Consider the following 16964-nt stretch of genomic DNA (forward strand, 5'->3'; position numbering starts at 1 on the left):
CAAGCTATTTTGCTGTTGTTTTGCCTTATGATAATCTTATTGGTTGTTCCTCTTGATTTCCCCAAGAAAACCATGGCTTCCACTGCAGAATTGCGTCCACAGCAGATTAAAACCTCTTCTTCTTCTTATTCTGAAGCTGTTTCGGTTAGCAGTACCACTACGGTTTCTGGTTCTGGTTCGGGACAAGAGTTTAAATCAGCTGCACATGAAGTACCCAGCGGTCCAAATCCTGAATCCAACAAGTAAGCAAGAAAATTCAAGGGGTTTATTTAGCTTATTATAATTGTCATTATCATAGCCATTTTTCTGGCCAATGTCATGATAATTAATTAATTAATTACAAATATCATTACTCTCTATCATATCATGCATGTGAATACCAAATTATACTGTATGTTTATTTGAATCTTGATGCCCATTTATGTGCATCACATTTTCAAATTAAGACCAAGTTTTTATTGTACATAACACATGCAGCCGATATTAATATAATTATGATAAAAAGTACTAAAGTTAATTACAATATCTATAAGTTTTCTTTTTTACTTTTCCTTTTACTTTTGCAGTGCTTTAGCATAAATAGGATTTTAGCTGCAAAGTTGCATTAACTATATATTGAAAAAGTCATATACACGGTATAATTTAATTTTTCTTTTTTATAATTGGAAAGAGACACTACAACAAATCTGCTCTATAGGGGCGGTTTTTATCAGGTGTAGGGGCGGTTAAAACCGCCCCTACAAGATTCAGCGACGGTTTAACAAACCATCTCAAATACGCCGGCTTTTTAGCCGTCGCTACAAAATAGAGGCGGTAAGAACAACCGCCGGGGTAAGTACGGCGGATTGTAGGGGCGGTTTTAACCGCCCCTATTGCATATTTTAGAAACACAATTTTTTTCTAGAGACGTTTTAAACCGTCTCTACCATTGGCTTTGATATCTTAATTTTTCTTCTAGAGACATTTAAAACCGTCTCTACCGCTAGTTTTGATACTAAATTTTAGAACCTTTTGAATTCACAAAATTTTCAATTTCAACATTATTATTATTCCAAATACAGTTTTCTGAAGTTATAATACTAATAAATAATAATGTTTATGGTCAAAAATTGATACATTAGATTCTGTTGATTCATTTTGAATTTGTGACTTCAACAAAAAAAATTCATATTGAATTCAAGAAAAAATTAAGTCTTTGAAAGATGATCTTGCAATCCCACTTGTATATTTATTAGCTGAATCTTTTGCATTCTTTCCCCTGCCAAACTATTTTGTTCCCCTTGCTCTCTTAATGTTTCTTCCTTTGATTTGGCAAGTCTTCTGTTTTTGTGAGCCATGTATGGAATTTTTTTATCAGACAGCGGTTCCTGCGAATAAAAACACTGGCAAAATCAGATGTTAAAATTAGTATCCCAAAATCATAACAAAAGAGTACTACATCAAAGCTGCAAAATTATCATACAAATCTAGGAAAATTAAATGATAAAAATTATTTGGCAATAGATTAGGATATTAAGAACATACCTTCTGGCACTAACAACTTGAGCCTCGCACTGCAAAAATAAAACAACGATAATAATAAATGAGGAAACAAACAAACACATTAATAAAAATTGCATGGTATATGCATACAAGCTTTTCAATCTATGGTTATATTAACTTAGCCATTATGCAAAACAGATGAGACCACTTGGAGCCTATCCAGAACATGAAATGAACAACTTAGTGAGTTTTATTTACCTTGATTTTCCCATGACGGGATCATTTATAGCATCAACACTTGGGTAAGACATCCTGAAATCAATACAGAATATTTAAATCTATGAATACAATATCCACATCTAGTTTACGGAACTAATATTGCTATTACCATGCTATAAATTAGCTGATGGGAGTAGTGCGTCTCACAACTGCATTTTATGCAAGGAAATATATATTAATAAGGTACTAACAAATAATTAACTAGAAGAACAAAAGGGCAAAGTTAACTTGAAACCATACTTATATTACAATCCGATAGCATCCATGGCTAGATAAGCCAAGTCCAAACAGCACCTTTGTTCCCTAACGAGGCAAGCAACTTAAAAATAATCACTTTCTCATCAGCTGGTACAAATGGCAGAATCCTAGAAAAAAAACATGAACAGAAGGTAAACAACATAATACCAGCAGTAATGCATTTAAAAATAATAGGATCACAGACTACTTGATTTCAAGACATAAAATTCAAGTAAATGCATAATTTATCAAAAAAGAGAACCTGGAGAAGAAGAGCAGAATATAATGTTTCCCTCATTCTTTTGACCTGACATTATATAAAAGAAAAGTCAGGTCAGCACAATGTCAACGCACCTATATTTTTTTAATTTAACAAGAAAATATTTATCTCTTATCTATAAATTAATAACCGAACAACTAAAGAAAAGAAAAATAATAACAGATTACTTGAAAAGTTAAGGGTGGCATTACTGCAACCAAAGTAGAATTTAGATAAAGAACAAAAATAGTCAAATGAAAGAAAAGGTTACTAACGGCGAAGAGTGGTGGTCAGTGATCAGAGGAGGAGAAGCGAGAAGAGAGAAAACAACAAAGAAAAGAAGAAGGAAACAAGAAAAGGCGTATTAAAATAGATATACCTTCTGAAACCGATGAAGCTTTTTTATTTGTACGTTTATTTTGTATCCCCTGAAAAAGAAAATAGATATACCTTATGAAACTGATAGCTCAAACTCAGCAAGAAATCCAATTCTTTTTTTTGTGCAAATCAAAGCAGAGTTAAATGAAATTTCAGCATGACCATGAGAGTAATAAATATCCAAAACAAACACAAAACAAATCCAAATAACCAATTAGAGTTAGAAGTATCTCTCATCAATATCATTTCAAATGTAAAACTACTACTCTCCGCGCCAAAACGAAGTACCTGATTTAGCAATATTTGGAGTTCCAATCTCAGCCGCAAGTTTCAGTCCTGAAAAAGTAGGATACAATAGATATTAGCAGAGAAGCTCCATGTGAAGCACCAAATTAGGGCTAGACATAATCCGTTCATAGTACGTTTCTAAACCCTGTGCATATTTTTGGTTTCCTGCGACCAAAACACAAAGCAGCAGTGATGAGTGAAACATTGATAAATTATCATAAGAACCAACAGTCGCGCAAGTGATGTTCAAACTTTACGCTCCAAATAAAATTACTACTATTAGCAATGGCATAAGAACGGCTGCACTAAATTATATTAATGAGTGATAATATGAAGCACAAAATTATATTAATGAGTGGTAATAAGCTTAAGAAAAATGTTTCAAGATGGCTGCTTACAATTAGGACAACCGATCGAAGACAAGCGATACTACTACTATTAGCAATTGCATATTCCTCATATTCTGCTTCGAGTAACTGACACTCAGTAGCTGCTAGAGCTAAGAGAGGAGAATCATGCAGATCAAGGTGTTGTCCTCATGCTTGCCTAATTAGAAAATCAGCCAGAATATTAAAATATTTAAACGGCTTTTAAGTCTATGACATGGCATAGCTTCAAAACAATTTGATGGAAAGAGGCAAAAGTTTCCATGTAACATAGATCATGTGCTATCAAATAAAGTACTAAATTACCAGGCTGGGAATCTATTTTCATCATTTTCCTCTATCAATTGACTAACCAGAAACATATCACCTTCATATAGACACCTAACTAGCACATTCATCAAACAGAACTCAATAACTTACCACTGGTTCAACTTGTGAGAATATATCAAAGTAACCAGTAAATTCCCATTGGCCTCTAGAGAGTTGAAAATTACAGCAATCTGTCACTTACAGGTAAATGATAAAGTAGATGGAAACAAAATGCACAAATTCTAGCTAAAAAGTCCACATAACAGTCCCTTTTCTAAATTTGTTCATTCCCTTTGAAAGCAAGCTCATTGTAACACAGAAGACTAACAATAAATAAACTAAAAAGAGTATAATACCTTAATGAAATAATGATTCAAGACTAAGAAAGAAAATGAGATCTGCAAATGGAGGAGGAGAGTAAGCACTAGCAAGTGAGCTAACACTCCCTGATAGAAACCTAAAACAAAATCAAAATCAATGGATTAAAACGTAAACAGAATCAGAATTAATGGACCAAAACCTAAAACATAATCAAAATCAATGGATTCAAACCTAAAACAAAATCAAAAATTAACGGATAAAAAACTAAACAAAATCAAATTCAATGGATTAAAACCTAAAACAAAATCAAACTTAATGGATTAATACCTAAAACGAAATCAAAATCAATTTTAATCTCGCTACTAACCTCACAATCGATTCTCGAGGCAGTAATCTGAACTTTGAGCACCATGAAGAATAACTCTGTATAAGTTTCTGAATCGATGAAAAAATCAGTAAGGAAGAAGATTGTGCATTAAGAGTAAGCATCGTTGAATCAATTACTCGATGAATCTATTTAAACTTCTTCATCCATGAAGAGAAAGCATCAAAGAGAAAGCATGGAAGAGAAAGCTGTGAAAATGATAAACTGAACGTGAGAGCATCGTGAAAAAGATTTAAAGATTTCCCTTTTCACCTTTAATTATACATAGAGACGGTTTAAACCGCCGTTACATACCTACGAAATAAAAACACGTCTCTAGATAACGTCGTTAACTTCTACTTTTATAATTTAATGACACTATTTAAAACCATCTTTAAGAAATTGCCGGTAAAACACTATTTTGGTGTAGTGAGAGAGCGTTTGTGTAAAAAATTGAACCTACGATCCAAGGCTGCCTAATGTTTATGTCATTGAGTATAACTCGTTAGTACAATATAATTTAATTAATACTGAATTTGATTTTGGAGATGTAGATACCATTTATTTTTAGAGATGTTGATATCGTGTTTGAATGCCAATTACAACAAATATGTCCATAATAGTAGCAAACAAATCAATTAATGTGTTTTAAAAAATATTTTTTATTTATTTTGAATTTTAGAATAAAGTCTAGTCACGCTGTAGCTTGAGCTGATTAATGAGCCTACTGTGAGAGATGTCGATTTAGTATAGATAGCATAAAAAGCCAAGGATATGAATGGAGTGTTAAAAGATAGTAGTAATAAAATTGTCCTTGGAATCTAATATAGCAATAGTATATTTTAAATTTTAAATTAATTTATTATTAAAATGAATTGCACAACTGCATGCAAACTCTATATTAGAAAATCGAAATTCAATCTCACAGAGTTTAGGGTTCAAACCCCTAATCTTGCCATGAGACTAGATGAATGGTTGCTTGTTTAGACTTTGAAACTAATAACTATTTATGCATAGAATATATATAAAAATAAAATAATAAAAAAATTGAATTGAATATTTATTTGATGTGAAATTAGATGTGTCATAAAGGATGAACACAGAAGGGAATAGTACAATTTGGTGTTATGTATATGGCAGTATATTGAATAGATTGTTTGCATTTGCGTCGTTAAAGACACAAAGCACGAGGGAAGCTGACACCAAAAAAGTCATAAATTAGGATTTGATAATCATAATAGTAGAAACGACAATCATTGGGCCTCACCCATTTTGTTCAATCGCACTCATCTATCTAAATGCATAGACGTACCATATATATCTATTCAATTTTATCTCACCATCACAATTCATTCACATAACCAAAAAAGAAAATAGCATAATTAGTCCAAAATCCAAATTATGTCGTGATAACAACTAAAAGAAGCTGACTCATGATTCATGAACACAAGGGAGTAAATGCGAAAATTATGAAAGTTTCGAGTTTGAATTTTCATTACGTCGTATCCATTTATCTTAAATAAAATGAGCTATTCTTCATAAAATAACTCACACGGATTGTTGAGTCTTCAACGTATGAAATCAGAATCACTCGTGATGTATTTGTGTATTAAGAAAGTATTTGATTAATGATATGTATTTTTCATCTCGTTTATTTTATATTCTATGTATAGAAAAATTGAGGGTTAAATATATAAAATGACTTCTTGACAAAAAAATTATAAATAATTAATTACTTTAGTTAAAGGATGCAAAGGACATTTATGTATATAATTTAATTATTTTAAATAGTTAATAGAAATATTATTATTTTTAACGTCTAATGAATTAAAAATAAAATATAACTTCTTTCTAGAAGCTATAAGTAAATCAAGTAAATGTATTAACTATTTCTTGGACAAAACTTTTGAATAAAATCAAGTGAAGACTGAAATGTATATTTAGAAAAGATGAATGACCAAATAAAAGATAAGATAAGAAAATTAAAGAACAAAAATTTATTAAAAATAATCGATAGTTAAGAGACGATACCCTCTAACCCTTGTCTATGAATGTGATATATTTTTTTTTATAAATATAATTTTTTATTAAAGCCACAATGAGTGGCTAACGCTACAAACTACAAGAATTTTCCCATAGATGATGATAGATTAGTTGCTGAGAGCTTATATTTATGTGACAATGTTTTGTAGCCATTTTAGCTTCCATTCCGGGACAGTCTTGTCTCCTCTGAATTTCCTCAACTCCAGGATCAAATAAAGAAGGCTTAAGGTCTGAAAAACTACCGACCTTTCAATTTTTTTTCAATTGCACCCTCACCTTGTAATTTCTTCAATAACACCCTATTTCGTATTTTTGACTTTCAATAGCACCCCGACCTTGCAAAACAATCAATTTTACCCTATTTTGTATTTTTGACTTTCAATAGCACCCTAAATCATCAAATTAAACTCATTTTTCAAAAACTTATTTGAATTTTTTTAAATTAAAGGACTTGTTTAAAAGTGTCCAAGTAGAAAAAAGTATGATTTCACCTTTAAATTTAATTTTTTTGAAAATTTTCATCCTTATAATAATCAAATCATCTAACTTTTTTAATTTAGAGTGCTATTGAAAGTCAAAAATACAAAATAGGGTGCTATTGAAAAAATTACAAGGTGAGGGTGCTATTGAAAAAAAATTGAAAGGTCGGTAGTTTTTCAGACCTTAAGCCAATAAAGAAATAAATAACGTACTATTAAAGTTATTCACCCATGATCAGATTAAGACTTCAAAATTTCGTACATATTTAATATCTTAGTGCTTGTTTGTTAAGAATAAGTTACATTTTAGAAAATAATTTAATTAATATAAATCATACTAGTATTTTATCACTGATAAACTACAAATTAGATTTACACTCGTGAGATCGAGCGAGCGAGCAACAGCAAGAGCAAAGATAAATTCATTAATTCATATGTATACACCAAGTTGTATAAAATGTTCTCATTTTGAGACACAACTACAAGATCAAACATTAATAATTGGATCTTACAACAATTACAAGCTTCGGATGCCAACAATCTAATTAACAAGAAACATTAAAATACACATAAATATGTAATTGCAAATATTATCTCCATCTTCTTCTTTTTTTTCCTTATTTCCTGGTGCTAGGTGCCAAGAGCTAACTAGCTTCATGCACTTGTTAACTTTAGTGACCACCACCACCCCCAGCTCCAAAACCACCGCCAGCACCAAACCCAGCACCACCACCACCACCAAAACCTCCTCCAAATCCACCACCACCACCTCCACCACCACCAACACCACCTCCAATACCTCCACCTTTGCCAAAACCTCCACCGGCTCCGAAGCCTCCTCCAGCACCGCCGCCTCCTCCAAATCCTCCCCCGCCTCCAACACCACCACCTACTCCTCCACCACCGCCTGCCCCACCGCCAAAGCCGCCTCCTACACCCCCACCTAAGCCTCCTCCACCACCTCCACCAAGTCCTCCTCCTCCACCTAATCCACCACCTGCACCGCCACCTAGGCCTCCACCATGTCCGCCTCCTAAACCTCCACCAGCTCCTCCTCCTAATCCACCACCATGTCCGCCTCCTAATCCTCCACCAGCTCCTCCTCCTAATCCACCACCACCCCCTAAACCACCACCATGTCCACCACCTAGACCACCACCGCCTCCTAATCCTCCTCCATGTCCAATGCCACCACCTAGACCACCACCGTGTCCAATGCCACCCCCTAGACCTTCACCATGCCCACCACCTAAACCACCACCACCTCCTAAGCCTCCTCCATGTCCAATGCCACCCCCTAAACCCCCACCATGTCCACCACCTAAACCACCGCCGCCACCTAGGCCTCCACCCCCTCCACCACCAAGCCCACCACCGCCACCTAGACCTCCACCTCCTCCACCACCAAGGCCACCACCTCCACCTAACCCACCACCAGTTCCACCACCAAAGCCACCACCTGCACCACCTCCTAAACCCCCACCTCCGCCTAAACCGCCACCTCCACCAGCTCCACCTCCAAAACCTCCACCTGCACCACCGCCACCACCAAACCCACCTCCCCCTCCGCCTATACCACCACCACCAAACCTGCCATGTCTAAACCCTTTCCTATAAATGCCATGACCTAACCCTCCTCCTCTCAACAAAGGACGATGAAAAAGCAAATGCTTATCATCTTTATCATCTACACTAGCATGCTCATCACAAAATACTAAACCACTCAAAAATAAATGAGATAACAACACAGCAATCACAGCACAACGGGCATTGACACCCATCGCCACCTGTAGCAAGAAGCTAATTGAACTGTACTTTTCTGTTGCAACAAGAGTGTATATAAGAAATATTTATAACAGACTCAACTGTCAAATTTTGCATGAGTAAATGATCTTCATCTACCTCTAGACAAGAAATTTATTGGTCCAACTGTCCTCCTTGTCCAACATACAAGTTTCGAAATGATGGCTCTGTCTATCACATGTAATAATATTGCTCATTGCATAAGATTAGGGTTTTGACTTTTTAGGTTTTCTTTGACTGTTTTATATATATCCAAGAAATGGGGTCAACTTTGCATGTAAAATTAAGCTGAGTTGGTTAATTTTTGCAGATGAGATTGAATCTCTAAAAAGGCTAAATAGTAATGGGAGTATCATTTATGGTGCCCGTCTTTTGCCATTACTGTTAATGGGATCAACTAATTAAGCTATAGCTAGAGATAGCTATACGTGCATGGCAGGCATAATTAATTTGATATTTTTTATAATAAACTTGCACAATCTGTCTTGAGGTTATTGTTAGTCCACATATAGCAATATGTTTTGGGAAATGAAATTATGATGGTAGTATTAAAATATGATTTGAATAATATTGAATGTTGTTGCACCTTTCTCAAACCGTGTATATCTTCAATTATATCATGAGAGTTGTAAGGCACAGCATTTAAGAAAGAGGGAGGGAAAAATATATTAATAATTCTATTCTTTTTTGGGTTTACTCCAAATTTTATTTGCAAATAAATTAATTTAATACTTCCACTATTTTTAATTGTCCTTTCAAAAAATATATTTTAAAACAATTGTCTATTACAAATTTTAAAAAAAATCCATTATTTTTTAGTTCAATTAGCGGAGTAGATATAGTATTTATTAATATGAAACTTTTAATATTCTATTTAAGGTTATTTGTCATTTTAATACAATTTTGATTTTTTTGATAATATATGTATTTTGTTAAAAATTGACTATATAAAGAAAACATGGAAAGTAATTCATTTAACATATAAATTATTAATTATATAGAATTGAAAAGTAGAGTCATCGAATGAATTTCTATATAAATCAAACTTAGCAATATTTTTTTAGAAATAAATTTTACTATAGCTAGCTAGCTAATAAATTTCCATTTTGCATAATAGTCATTCAAGAAATGAATTTTTTACTCGGACCGGGTCTAATCGAACTTGACAATTTCTAGTGGAAATTTAAGTCATGTCCGAGTCCGTTTAAAGTCTCATATTTTATATAAACGTTTGTCCGTGTATTATATTAATACGAACTCGGATAGGGCTTTTCAAATTTATATGAAAAATTACACCATAATAAAAGTTTAAATACGTATATTAGCAACCAATTTGTTACAATTTAAATTTGGACCGCACTTGAATACATATTTGGAAAATTTACAGAAATACCAAAAAAAATTAAATACTTACTTTTTTACCATGAAAAAATAACTTATTTACAACACTACCATATTTTATTATAAATAATAACAAGACTTTTTTAGAGGGATTACGGGATTAGCCCAAATTAATTAGATAATTACCACCCTAAGTTTGAAATTTGAGATTTGTCATTTCATCTCTTATTAATCGATTTTTAACCTTTCTAAATTCAATTTTTATACTTTCAAAATGAGAAAAATACGGTTCCAAAATCTGAGAGATTGTATGTCGTGATTCTTGCGAGATTTTCACCTTCCTTTTCTCCATTCAAATTCCAGTTTCCATTTCTTTCAAACTTCCCATTTCAGTAGTTTTTCATAATTTGAATTCAGAATGGTTTCAACTAGGTCAGCCTCCTAAAATCCCCCTGCAAAAAATGAAGAAATCGATATTTCGTTGCTTCGCCGGAGCCTCACTTTGTCTTCCTGCATCAATAATCCAGCGGCTTCTCTCTGTTTATTGCTCAGGTTCGATCATTTTTCTTTTAGTTTATCTTTAATTTTTAATATTAATGCCTACTTATTGTTTGATTTTCCGTAGCTCCGTTCTTATGGTTTGTAGTTTGCTGTTTTTGATTTGTATTATGCTAGATCTGATGCATTTCATCTCTAGTTTATAGTGTGTGTCATTACTTTTAAAGTATTGAAATATTAATTTTCAAGTTAGTTGAAAATTATGGCATGTTTATTGTTTGATTTGTTTGCTTTGTGTAGGCTATTGCTTCGCCGAAGCTGATGAATTTCCAGCAGTGGTGGAAAAGTAGCTGCGAGTGGAAGAGAAAGACCTGGTACTTGGAAATCAATGCGAAGGGAGATGTTGGTTAACCAATGGTTTACTAATGGTTAACCAATGGTTTACTAATGGTTAACCAATAATTTTAATTTTTGAAAAAAACGATTTAAATTTTCTCTGATGGTGGTCTTGAGTTTTGTTGGGTTCTTGAGTTTTGAACTCTAACTTAATCTTTGTCTTATTGTGCAACAGTATGTCCTGATTTCAAGGTTAAATTTAGTGTTTATTTAATGTAGATAATTATTTTTTGGGCAGGTGCTTTGTATATTACCAGCAAAGTTTTTACTGAATCAAGATGAAAAAAATGCTTATGAGAATAGGACGTTATATATGTGTAATTTTTTAGGTGTTGGTTAACTAATGGTTAACATTAGGTTAACTACTAGTTAATTTGTAATACATTTTTTGGTGTTGCGGTCATTTTCTATTTTTCTTTTGTGAACGACGATGGTGATGTGGTGGTGGTTCGATTTTTTCGTGTTGCACAGCCTGCACTTTTGCTGTTTGAAGAAATGTTTATGAGAATATCTATTTATGTTTGCAATATATTAGATATTGGTTAACCAATGGTTAATATTAGATAAACCGTTCGTTAACTTGTAATAAATTTTATTTTAAGTATATCATTAATAAAATGGTTAGTAAACTGTTGCTGAATTTTTTTTTGTTACTAGTTAACCATTATACCATAATTGCAATACAGTGTATGATTTCAGATTGTAATATATTTTGATTTTGTTAGCTATATATTTTTAGCATAAAATGAGAACTTTAATTAATAGTTAACATTGGGTAAACTGTTGGTTAACTTGTAATAAATTTTATTTTGAATATATCATTAATACAATCGTTATAAACTGATGCTGAATTTATTTTGTTGCTAGTTAACCATTATACCATAGTTTGCAATATAGTGTTGAGTTCAGATTGTAATGTATTATGGGTTTATTAGCTATACGTCTTTATCATAGATAGAATGAAAATTTCAATTAGTTAAATTGTGTGTTAATTAATTAATTCACAATATTTTAGCACATAGTTGGTTATTGTTTGGTATAATAAAGTGTTGATGAATTTTGTTTTTTTATTGTATTATATTTTATTAAATTAAATATTTTATATACTATTAATTGTACAATTGGTATTATATTGGTAAATCAATAAATAAATCGTTTTGTTAGCATGTATAACATTTGATCAGCTTTTGGTTAACTTTTAAAACACTAATGAACTAGTTTAATTCAGCTTATAGTTGGTCATCGATTGGTTGACCATTAGATAACTAATTAGTAGACTATAATTTTATTAGTGTTTTACTCACAGTTCATTAATGGAATAAAAAATAAAATTAATAATTTATTTAAAAGGTATGTTTAAAATACAAAATTCAAGTTTATTAACAATCTACTAATTCAGTATATAATTGGTCATCGTTCGGTCGACCATTAGGTAACCAGTTAATAGACTATATATTTATTAGTGATTAAAAGTAAAATTAATAATTTTTTAAAAGGTACAATTTGTTTTAAATACACAATTCAAGTTTACCAACAATTTACTAACGATATATTCACAATACACAATTCAAGTTTACCAACAAGTTAACCAACAGTTTACTCAATATTAACCATTGGTTGACCAACACCAGAAACAATACAAATTCTCATAGGCATTTCTTCAAACACCAAGAGTGCAATATCAAAATCAGACCACTATCGACAATGCTTTCTTCAAACACCTCAGTAACTCATTTTTCTATGGAAGAATGCTTTTTAAGATGTACATGACAATTATGGAGCCTTTGAAAATTAGAATCATTACCAAAACACTATCGTTTCATTCATCTTCAGATCTAAAATCTTTGGCAGCCATACAGACAACATAAAATTAAATCAGGATCTCCAATAATGGCGGCTCTGTATTTCACTCATGGCGGCACTGGTTTTTTTCTTCAGCATTAATAGTGTTTCTCTCAGCGGCAGCGGCAACGATGGCTTCCAAAAAACGGAGACAAATCTGTTCAACCGGTGGTGATTTGTGCGTCGGCAGAAATTCGTCTTTGGCAGCAAAATCTGGATTCTTCAGCTTTTTGAAAGATTTTAATTGTAATCTTAAAATTTGATTTTCGTAGAGATTGTAGGAGAAGATTTGATTATCAAGTGAAACTTACCTTATTTAATAATTTCGTATTTTGCTAATTTAGAAAAGTTAATTTTGAAAAATAAAAGATGGACATGATAATTTTCAATTTTGAAGGATAGCCCCGTAATTGTCTAATTATTGTTGTATAAATTAGGTATTTCTCAATTTTTCTCTAATAACAACAGTACCAGTATTAATTTACTAAGAAAGTCCGACCCAAGAAGGACGGGCCGAACAAATATCCAAGCACATAATCAAGTGTACCAATTGGGTGTAATAATCTGTAGAGTGTAATCAGTTGTTGAAACTCAGTCTATTTGTTAAGAATAATAGCATGAGATGAGAGTTTTTCACAAAAATTTCAGCCAATAATACTGATAATAGATTAATTATTATCTATTTAGTTGTGTGTAAAATCATTGAGTTAACATTAAAATGCACCCATCTAAAGGTATCATTATTTGTAAAGGAAAATTTATGCCTATTGTGTTATGGATAGAATTCAGCGTGACCCATCAATTGAATTAGCCTTCTGAATTGGCCTACAACTTTCAGTCTCTCATTATCAATCGAACCCTTATCAAGAGATACTGCACGGACACTCGGTGGGTGTGCCAGGGCCCAATAACATAGCAGGATTAATGGGCCATCAATGAGGGGCCGGCTGATATTCATTCTGATGGCCCCTTCCTATATATCAGAAATATTAAAGTGTAACTACACAAACACTATAGATTTGATTATTTCATATGTAATTTTTATATTTTTGTACTCATATATGATTTAAATTAATATTTTATTTTAGTACATTTAAACATTAAACATTAAAAATTATGAAATAAAAAATACAATCAATATAAAAAAATAAAATTTAAATATTTAGCAAATAAAAACAAAAGCAAAATATATTTTTCAATAAATTGATAGTGATTTTCAAACAGAATAGTCAGATTATATAAGATATTCTTTTATCAATTTTCCAAATTTAAATTAATAATGGCATGTGCATTAAAGTGATAATGGTAAAGATATTTGGAATAATTCTCCCCTTAAATTCAAAAAGTATTTGTAGCCTTATTTTTTTAATTATTGAAAGTGGGAGAGCATTTACGGAAAATATTATATTCACGATTTTAGCAGAATGTTCTAAACGCGGATACCATCCGGGCCTTATCCTTAATTAGCTGTGAATGATACTAGTCTTTAATCACTTTTTTTTTTGATAGAATTGACTTTAATCACTTTATAGAAGTGATAATATAACTATTTATTGCTTCAGTTTATTTTGAATCAATAGCCCAAGATAAAGCTCCCCAAATCCTAATAACTTGAGTTCATGAGAGAATGTGGGATTCAATTCTGATTGCCAACCTTTTTTATTGAGAAAATTACACATATGAACTAAATAAGGGCTTTTATTATAAAAATGCTAAGCCTCTTAAATTCTTTAATCAATGCTAACTTTTTCTTTACATCTATGAGCTAAACACGGTAAATTATTACATTTCATACATAGTTAATCCTAGCCTTCCACTTATTATATCTTTGGTTCATTTTTTTCATAAACCAACAAATATTGCTTTTCTTTTCCTTTTTCTTTTTACTCTTTATATTTTCTTATTTATTCCAGCCATGTTAACCTTTTCATCAATTTTTTTTTGTTCTTTTTAGTTCTCCATTTATTTATTTATTTTATTCTTTTTGATTCCTCATTCCTTAAATCAAACCCTCATTTTTTTATTATTCTATATAAACACCTGTCATGACTAATAACCTGAAAGAATTTAGTTTTGTGTTGTTTTAATGGTGAGAATTGAAGATTGAGTGATTAAAAAGAGTTGCGGAAATGGTGTTTATATAAAAGAATTTGATGGAATGATGTGTGTGTGTAAACATAGGCACGTTATGAGCCAAAGAGGGTGATGGATGGCAGTATTAGTAGGTGGTGGTGTTAATATTGTTGTAACAAACACATAATTTTGTTATTAATTATAGAATTTGCTATTGGTTATTAACAGGTGTTGGACCCTCTAATGCTTTTGCTTACATTTCTATGTTATATATACCTTTTTTTACTAATTGAGATCAGATATTAATTTATCACCGAAATATAAAGTTGATTAATTAACTTCCGATAAGTTGTTTCCATCAACAACAAAAATGTAGTTTCCAAAAGACCTTTTTTGATTTTTTTTATGGTAAAATTTTGAGAAAACTTACACTATGCATCTTTCTTTTTAATTTTTTTTTATATGAATACGCTTTAACTGCTATAAAAATACTCTTTTTTAATTATTAGTTTTATAAAATACCTCATTTTATTAATAAGCTATTAGTAATCTACCAAAATGCGTTTTTTTTTTGCAAAAAAAAAAATTAGAACGTATTTTTGTAAACATTTAATTGAATCGACTTCATCTTGAGTATTTTTGTAAAAAGCCCAAAATTTTGTCGGTGAATCGACTTCATTTTGAGTTCTTAATTTAATAGCATTAGAGGCTAATTGAGAACTATAAGAGCTGTAGTCAAACAAAAGGGGGATAATTTTGGAAATTTCCAGTCTGAATTGCCCATAATAAATATATTATTAAAATTATATTTGATATGTATGATTTATGTATTTGAGATGTATTATTTATATATTTTTATGTGAGTATATCATTTTTTATATTTCTTCTTTAAATAATTATAAGATTATGTATTAGATTTGTTTCATATATGTATTTGAGATATATTTTTTCAATACGTTTCATTAATATTATTTGACTATCTTCGAGATACATATCAGATACATATGTTATACATTTCAGATACATGTCAGAAACATCTCAATTACATTTATTTTGAAATACATATTAATTCATCAAATGTGTTTGACATGTTTCTTAAATGTATTTATTAGACAAATTGGTAATATATAATTTATACATGATAAATATATCTTTGGTATGCGTTTTCTCGTTAATGGTGGTACCTCAATGCCTTCGAGATACATTTTCGGTACATCTCATATACATTTTCGATACATCTCAAATACATCATCAATACATATCGGAAATAGTTCAAAGAATATTTAAATATATATTCTATATATATATATATATATATATATACATACATATATATATATATATATGTCGTTTAGATGTATTTTTAGATACATCTTTCATATACAATTAAAACATGATAAATATATCTTTAATACGTATCATTGACAAATAATTTATACAATTTACAGAGCATCTGACATATTTTTTATTTTAATATATGTTACATATAAATTTTAACTACTCGTAAGTTATATATTTAATGCGTTAAATATATAACTCAAATACAAATACTATACATATTTGACACTTTTTGTACATATCAGAAATAGTTTCGACGTATATTTTTTATTTTAATATATGTATTATGTGTGTATTTTGAGATGTAGTATTATCGATATATCTCTGATAAATTATCGATAAATCTATAATACATCGTGGATAAGTGTTTGTAATTCAAGTGAGGATGTTTAGTTTGATAAAAGTTGAGCTAAAAAAAATCACAACTTATTATTTGTATGCTTCAATTTATTGTGAATAGTAACATATCAAAATGTTATTGATATTATTTGATGCGTGAATTTTAATTAAAGCACGTGATACATGTATCTTTTAATTTAAAATATATTATACATACACCTTAGAGACACATAAATAATACATATTAATAATAAATTTATTTATTTATTTATTTTTATTTTAGAAATATGAAAAAATAATAATCAGATATGTCCTTGATACATATATGATACATAACAGATACATAAACGATACATGTTTGAATAGTTCGACAAAATGCCGCGTGACTGACGCACGCATCTGACGCGCGTGTCAGACGCGTTTTTGACCTATTCTGACGCGTTTTTGACCTTTTTTTGTTTGTTTTGTGTGTGACAAGTGTTGCATTCTCATTGGGAAGGTATTAAATG

At 31.0% G+C, this 16964-nt stretch overlaps 1 protein-coding gene and 1 long non-coding RNA gene across 11 annotated transcripts; one reads left to right on the top strand and one right to left on the bottom strand.

Moving 5' to 3' along the window:
* Nucleotides 1–1061: 1061 nt before the first annotated feature.
* On the bottom strand, nt 1062–4700 carry LOC126669778 (uncharacterized). Of its 10 annotated transcripts, none has more exons than XR_007638557.2 (12): nt 4307–4700; nt 3730–4075; nt 3322–3469; nt 3058–3088; nt 2924–2971; nt 2637–2685; nt 2261–2305; nt 2002–2126; nt 1871–1910; nt 1741–1794; nt 1525–1553; nt 1062–1382 (listed from the first exon to the last, which is right to left on the bottom strand). It is a non-coding gene; the product is annotated as an uncharacterized LOC126669778 (long non-coding RNA). The 10 variants fall into 10 exon arrangements; XR_007638556.1 differs by lacking the exon at nt 3058–3088 and having other exon boundaries at nt 3730–3809; nt 3975–4075; nt 4307–4690; XR_007638553.2 differs by having other exon boundaries at nt 2924–3088; nt 4307–4698.
* Nucleotides 4701–5173: 473 nt separating this feature from the next.
* Nucleotides 5174–9033, top strand: LOC126667438 (uncharacterized). Its single transcript, XM_050360414.1, has 5 exons — nt 5174–5277; nt 5396–5442; nt 7520–8422; nt 8734–8808; nt 8939–9033. The coding sequence occupies exons 1-5, from the start codon at nt 5174–5176 to the stop codon at nt 9031–9033; spliced, it is 1224 nt and encodes a 407-aa protein (XP_050216371.1).
* Nucleotides 9034–16964: the final 7931 nt, after the last annotated feature.

The sequence above is a fragment of the Mercurialis annua genome, linkage group LG2 (assembly GCF_937616625.2).
Source record: "Mercurialis annua linkage group LG2, ddMerAnnu1.2, whole genome shotgun sequence".
Taxonomy (NCBI): domain Eukaryota; kingdom Viridiplantae; phylum Streptophyta; class Magnoliopsida; order Malpighiales; family Euphorbiaceae; genus Mercurialis; species Mercurialis annua.